We start from the raw sequence: 8,144 nt of genomic DNA, 5'->3' as shown, positions 1-8,144 counted from the left end.
AACAAAGTCGGTTATGATATTGAAGAACTATAAAACATATGCCAAGTATTATAAAACGTATGCCAATATTAAAATTGTATATTCGCATTTATTTTGTAAATTATTAATAGCAATATAAGCAAAACATAATATAGAAATCAGTCAATAAACCATCAATTTATTAGAATAAAATTCATTAATGCAATTCCAGTTACGAATATAACGAATACTACGAAATTTACGAATATTACGAAGTACGAATATAAATGTTATAGTTATACTTATACATAGCCGTTAAAAAATTACTATATTTATGAAAGATACTTTACTATACCGATCAGAATATAAATAGCAAATATGTGCATTTAATTGTTTCAACTTGCAACTTGTACCATTTACATTTAGTAAAATTGAAGACTTCTGTAACACTTTTTTATTATTTTGTCCGTCCCAGATTTTTAACTCAATTTTCATATTTTGATATGAAGAAAGAGAGATGAGTTTCTTTTTAAACTGATATCATATGATGGCGCGTGCTTATCACAGGTTTTCAAGTCGACACCAGATGCACATAAATCTATAAAATAATCTAAATATACATATTGAGGCACGCGACACGATCAGCAAATAACTTGAAGATATCGTTAACAATCTTATAATAGTGATTGCGGAATCAATATTCTTTATTATCAATAATATCCTTCTCAGCTTAATACATACTTAAACTAATGGTGCATGGCATCGTGGCTTAAGGCAAATTGCTGAAGCTTCCCGTACCAAAAGTTAAAATTAAAAAAAAAAATTAACTTTGAAAAAATTAGATTTTGAGAATATTGAATTTTTTTTTTTGGCCACCGTATCTTAGAAACGCCTGGACCTGCCATATCCAAAAATAATCGTGCTGATTAGTCTGCTTATCAATAGGAAACGAATGTTTTTTCAAACATACAAATCGGTTGAACCGTGTTCACAAAATCATCGACGAAAATTTGTACACACACACATACATCCATTTTTTCTAAGGCATGCCAAAATATTCAGAAACCTCTTAAGATATATAAAAATTTTCATTTTCGATTTTTTTGCGATTACTATAACTTACTCTACGGGATGTTAATTAGATGTAAGTGGTATTTTTCCTTGAAGGCATATTGCACTAATTTTCGATACATAGAAATAATCCACTATTAGCTATTTGGATAGAATTTTCAACTTTCCCATTACTATAATTTACCCTACGGGAAGTTAAAACACCAGATGATTTCAGTATGATGAGATTAGTTGCGTAGAAGTTAAATGACTGCTATCGCAGTAGTCTATTAACTTTGAAATGGTTATGTAAAGTAACGAAATTTCTGTATTGATTTAGGCTACGTATAATGTTTAGTTTTAAATTTTCCTCTTATAAATTTGTCTGATTAGTTAATCGAACACAGTTATTACCACGTCATAATGATATGACAACATACCGTCGACGATGGCAGATAAATAAATGTGGTCACGCACGATCTCGACTCTATATGGTCACGCTCCGAGGAGGTCTGTTCTAATTGTGCAGAGATTCGAGATAATAGATGGACGATGCTGATAGAGCACATTAGACAAATTTAATCAAATTCCTGGCATAGATATCATCAAATTATAAGTATGTTGGTACCATACTTCAAGACCAGTCAGATCCATTGCCTAGTTTCGAGATTCATTAATATGATTTATCGATGTAGATTGGCACCGTTTTCGTATTGGAGATAGCATGGTTTATGCAATTTGTTAACTTTACGAAGGAGAAATTTTTGTTGCCGCCAGAAATACCGATTTGCTAATTTTATGTTTTCTTGTTGTTTCAAATCATTATGCATCCTTTGACACCAAAACTTTGATTTGTCGATATAGATTGGCACAGTTTTCATATTGGAGATAGCATGGTTTATGCAATTTGTTAACATACCGAACGAGAAGTTTTTGTTTTCGCCGTTCTGGAGATACGAAGCTAAAGTGCAGAAAATAGAAATCGAGTTTTTGAGAGAACTGAGTATCGAATTTTAATTATCCAAAAAGCATTCAATTTGTAATGATTAGAAGAATTTATAATAATCTATTTGAAAACATTTAATATTCCTCGGACGTTTCGTTATGATACGGGTTGTTCCAGCAATTTGCCTTAAGCTACGATGCCATATACCACTAGTGATAGTAGTTATTATAAATATAGAAAATTTGCTTTAGATTTGTAAAATCAGTCCTATCAAGAGAACTTACTCCCTCGCCTAACAAACAATATAAACGAGAAAATTATGCTGGTATCATGAATTAATAATAATAATAATATTCAAAATAACTAATTTAATTTTTTACGACAATTTTTTTTATTGTGAAATGATATTTGCATAATGCAGGCTTTTCCGTGGCTCTTTGATAAAATTCAAACAAATTTAAAAACATCAAGGTTTCAGGTTAAATACACATCCCTGACAGTCTGATTTCAATCAGTAATTTGAGAATTTTGTTCTAAAAGCTAGAAGTGAAACTGGAATTAAATCAAGTCTTTATATGACTTCGGTGCACGATCTTTATTTTTATAATCAAATCTTTGATTTTTAGATTATAAATCTTTATTGTCTTTAAAATTAATTACTTGAATTTTAAATAATCATACTACATACTACTATGGATATTATATTCAGATTAATAAATATGTATAGCAAGAAAGAAGTAATTAAGTATAGCTTTCCTTTAAAGCTTTTAAAATTTATTTCTAATCCTTTAGTTGATTTAAGCTTTAAACCAAAGGTTCATATAAAAACATCTAAGTTTTAGAATGTGATGTGCTGTCAAAATACTCACGAGTATTTTATGAAACATCACTCCATTCGTCAGAAATTCTTTTACCAAGTGCATTACGAAGCAAAAAATTCTTTCTGATTATGAAGCCAAACTTAGCATTAAGTAGTAGAAACATGTTGTTACAAGATACAACGATATTTAACCACTGTTGCCATGGAAGATATTATTTGAGAAAAAGAAAAGTTCATATTGTTGCAAAAAAATCCAATTTATTAAATATATGTCTTCATTTTGAATCCTATGGGGAAAAATCGGATAAATTATATATATAAGAATGTGAACACTTTTAGCTTCATTTTTTTTAAATCATTCGATATAACTTAATGAATCACGTTTAGTTTCGCATAATGATTAGCGTTTGTAATGAACAGGAAAATGTGAAATTTTTGGCCAACGTTTTATCAAAAATTCCTGAACCGATTTTGAAATTTCAAAAACTGGTCGAGAGACAGGAGCTGGGAAATGCTGTGATAATAGTGATTGGTGAAAAACTACCTTCTTTATTTTATATTTATATGCTCTTACTTATTGTTCAACAATTAGCTCTTGACCGGTCATGTTCCAAAAACTAAACTAACACTATAACATCGAAGAATGAATTATTTTCCACGATCAAAGTGAAACACTTCACAAAGATGATTATTGCTAATAAAATTTATAATGGTTAGTTTAAAATTGAATTCTTACCTCCAAAGTTTTCCTAATGTTTTGCTAAGTTCTGCATTGTGTAGCTGCGGATACTGATCAGCCAGTCGTCGCCTGGCTGCTTGCGCCCAAACCATGAAGGCGTTCATTGGTCTTTTCACATGCAATTTTCGTTTATCTGATGTTCCTCTGAAAAAAAAAATATTGGAAATTAATTATGCTTGAAACAAGCATCTTGTAATCATTGAGAAATGTTCTGATTGTGTATTATATTTTGTAATATATTTGATTGTGTGTTATTATTATAATATATTTTTTAATCCAATAGGCAGTTTTATTATAATTTTATGGGATTATATATGTGTTGCTTTTTTTATTATATTTTATGTTGGTCCCATTTAAATCGTACTATAACAAATCGTTGGTGACAAATCTGCTAACAATTGATTTTAATATTTTAGGGCACCTCTTTTGTATTTTATGATGACATTTTTTTTATTTGAATTTATTTTGTATTAACTAAATAGGTACATTAAATACAATTATTCAGGTATATCGATCTGAATTTTAGTGTTTACAGTCAGAAAATAAATCATCTACAATTTTTATTGGTGATTTTTTTCATTATATTGTGATGCGTTAATGATATTTTATATTGACAAATAATTTTTTTTATATAATAACTGTATAATGAGCGCTATCCAAATATATAATTTAACATAAACATTTAAAATTTAAGCTAAAATATTTCAGTAAGAGTAAAGCAATCATTACCATTTTGTATTATAAAATAATGAAAAATATGTTAATTTATGGTCACTATTTTCTTGATAAAAATTCTAATAATATCATTCATAAATTGGAAGCTAGATGAATTTGATTTAATTTTCTTCCAAATTTCAATTTTAATTTGTAACCCAATATTTTTCACTTTGAAGCCAAGAATAACTAATACACATACGATTGGGGCTTAAAGAACGGCTGATAAAAAGGCCCACCATCGATATCTCAAAAACTAATGATGTAAGGAATTTCTCAATAACAATATTTGAAAGTTGAGAGCAAAATTTGTGTAACCAGCAATCATCTCGATTCTTACGACGTCGCTATCAGGAGATAAAGAGCAATGTTTGAAAATTCATAATGTCGTAAAGTATTTTCTTTCGTTGTTAGTTTTTTTTTTTGTGAGTACTATTATTTAGTTTACGAACTGACCTTAATATAATTTTTAAGTCAATATACATTATTCAATTGTTTTATACAATTTAAGTACTATGCATTATTCATTGTTATTTTTAAGTTAAACTCAACAGTTTTCTTTAATAGAACCTCTATGAAAGTTTACATATAGGTGGGGTAAAAAAAAACAACTGATTTTTTACTCTGATAAAAGTGTAAACAATATAACAATAGTAAATAAAAAGTAAATTAAGTTGAAAATTTTTTTTTACAAGAAATAAGTTATGTAAGTAAATATTTATTCCAACTCTGCTGATGAATGTTTCTGATAAAATACCAGATCCAGGTTATATACACTTTGTAAACAGTGTACCAATGGAATTTATAATTTGCATTACTTGAATATTGTAGTTATTATTCTATAAAATTCCTTTGAAATTTAAAATAATTTGACAAATTAAAAAAAATGGCGAAAGAAACCTTTTAACTATTAGGAAATAAGTGGGAGTTTTACTGAACATACTTTGATAGTTGTTTGTTTGATGCTAACCTATATATGATGTTTTACCAAATGTTTTACTTTTTTATTTTATACTTATTTATCTATTATTTATAAAAAAGAGTTTATGTAGAAAAGTAACAAAATAATCCTGTTTTATATTTATTTATCTAGTATAATTATACCTGGTAAATTTAAAAACATAGAAAATTTTAAAAACGATATTAGGCAACTGACTTACATTTTATAAAGAAAATTTTACAAAAAATGACAAATTAGAAAAATATAAAACAGGATTATTTTGTTACTTTTCTACATAAACTCTTTTTTACCGAACCTTACATTAACGATAGGTTAATCAATATATGATTAATGAAGTTCTCTGTATATTTATATTATAATTAAATACAGAAAAAGTTATCTCTAAAAATCAGGATCAAGTTTCTTCTTTTTCCATATCATCCTTTTCGATAAACTAACCTCTAGTTCGACGATAAGAACAGATTAAAAATAAGTTTCATCATAGTGTTTACGTCTCCACTAGGTATATCATCCTTCTGGTATCAAGTTTCCTACCTTATGTTTACAGAATGATCTGCTAATCGCTGAGAATATTGTTTACGGTTTGTTTATTACTCTTTTCGGCTACTATTAAAAGCTGTAGCATATAAATATCAAATGTACCGAGTCCTTCTTGTATTTCTACAAACGTATGCAAACAAAATTAAAATCTTCTGGTTTATCGCGAGCATCACATATCACAAAGAAGACCGAGATTAAAAATTAATTATACCTTACACGTTTTAATCACTTCTTGAAATAATAGCATACTTGACTATTAAAAATTTGAAATTTATTAAACAAATATTTATATACATCTGAAAAATTATTGTTGTTCAATATTTATATTTTATTTAGATGGACTTTACCAAGTGTAAAGCTGAGAAAAATAGTATGGAGATTTGGATATTGTTGTTTAGTTTACGACTATCTAGTATAATTTGCTCTTATTAATATCCACTCTACTCTATTATTTATGAGATAAGACTTATGAAAGTGTTTATAGAGTAAAGCAATTTTCAAAGTTTTATTTAATTTTAGAATTTTCGGTCAAATTTTTGTAACACAATGTCACTTTATTAAACCAAATTGCAGTAAAGAGAATATTCAAAAAAAATTTCTTTATCTTATAGTTTTGTTTATCATAATTATATACGAGTAATAATAAACAATGTTGATAGCGGAAAGCACAACAAATAAATGTTATTCCTTACAAGAAGTGAACATTAAATGCACTTAATAAAACCGTAAGAAGTACGCACTATGTTTGGCGCCTGTTTTGCGAATTATGATGTCTTATAGTATTCAAAATCCGAATGACCTGTTGTTGTCTTATGACATTAAATGTTTACTTAGCATACACTAGGAACATAATATTAATTTTATTCTAAAATTCACAAAAGCGCACGCTTCCATCTAGTATTAAAAATTTTCTAACATCTGTAAAGTGCTTCTGAATGTAATGCAAAAATGTATGACGTAAATTCAAATCGTTACTTTTAAGAGATATGTTTGGTCAAATATTATAATTTGTTGTTTATAATGATTGATAATGAAAATTTGCATATCAAAATATGCTTCAAATTTTTGATATATTTAACATTTTCGTAAATACTTCGTGATATAATTATATTAATAAATAATGATTAATAAAATGTAAGGAAAACTCTGGTAAAAAAATAAGAGACAAAAGTCATTATATAAAAGAAATATAATTCTTTTCAAATAACATAAAAAATGTTATTCTTAAAATATTGAAGTGATATAGTTTTTTTAATATGAAGCAAAATTAGTTCAATACCATACTTAATTTTTTTCTTCTTGATTAACATATTTATTGTACTCATAAAAAACAATAACGAAATGTAAAATTCTTATAGAAATATGAACGGATGTATATAATATCAGAAATGAGCTTTTGTAAATATAATGAAATATATAAAAGATAATAAATCTTTTTTTTTTATTTTATTTTATTTTATTAATGGCATTTGACCGTGTAGTCATTTAGCCTCTTATTACAAAATAATATTTTACAAATTTATAACTTTCAGAGAAATATACATATTTTACAAATTGTTTACAACATAAGATGTTGACTTAATTCAAAAAACCTTAATAACTAATACTTAATAACTATAATTTAATGTTACATTTTTGTAAAAAATAAACAAAAATTTTATATATATTTTCATCATTAGTGGAAAAGGCTATTGTGGTGTTAATAGGAAAAATGAAATTATATTTATACAGTTCTTGTAGTAGGGATGTTCTTTGACTAGCATAGAGTTTGCACTTCCAGAAGATGTGGTCAAGATTGTGTATTTCCAAGCCGCACGAACAGAAGGGATCTTCTGCCATACCTATTCTAAAAAGATGTGATTTGCAAAATGTGTGTGCAGATCTAATACGATTGATAATGGTAATTTCGTTTCTGTTAAATCTGAATTTGGCAAACCATGTACTGAAAGACACTTTTGGTTTGCAAAATTTAAATAAGGTTCCTTTTCTGTCTTCCATATCATATTCATTTTGCCATAACCTTAATCCTTGTTTCCTTACCCAGCTTTTAAGATCAGTCACAGGAGCCTTTCTTGAAGGAAAAACTGATAAACAGGCTTCTTTTGCAAGTACATCCACATATTCGTTTCCACGAATGTTGGAATGCCCTTTTATCCATACTAATTTGAACTCAAATTTATTTGCTAAGATGCTTTCTATTTTGTGGATAGTGTCAAATATTAAAAAATTACAATTTTGTTTAGGATGGTTTAGAGCCAGAAGTGCAGATTTACTGTCAGTTAGGATTATGATAATAAATCTTCTTGTCTTGTTTATTGAAATGCCAAGACAATTCTGACCATGAGCATTTTTTTGCATTTTTATCCTGGCGAACCCCTAGACATCATATAATATGAAAAGATTTTGCCCATATACA

The 8,144-nt window shown here is 27.4% G+C and overlaps 1 protein-coding gene across 1 annotated transcript in view; it reads right to left on the bottom strand.

The window, feature by feature from the left end:
* Window positions 1–3,422: 3,422 nt before the first annotated feature.
* LOC113367446 overlaps window positions 3,423–8,144 on the bottom strand; it is a 96,113-nt gene continuing 91,391 nt past the window's right edge. The window contains exons 4-5 of the mRNA XM_026609054.1: window positions 3,511–3,657; window positions 3,423–3,468 (exon numbers count right to left, since the gene is read on the bottom strand). Coding sequence (XP_026464839.1) covers window positions 3,423–3,468; window positions 3,511–3,657 — 193 coding nt within the window. The remainder of the gene's footprint in view (window positions 3,469–3,510; window positions 3,658–8,144) is intronic.

The sequence above is a fragment of the Ctenocephalides felis genome, unplaced genomic scaffold, assembly GCF_003426905.1.
Source record: "Ctenocephalides felis isolate EL2017-DRISC unplaced genomic scaffold, ASM342690v1 CF-g0.4_SCAFFOLD_01170, whole genome shotgun sequence".
Lineage (NCBI taxonomy): Eukaryota > Metazoa > Arthropoda > Insecta > Siphonaptera > Pulicidae > Ctenocephalides > Ctenocephalides felis.
The sequence above is the reverse complement of the archived record's forward strand: the minus strand, read 5'-3'. Positions and strand labels throughout refer to the sequence as shown.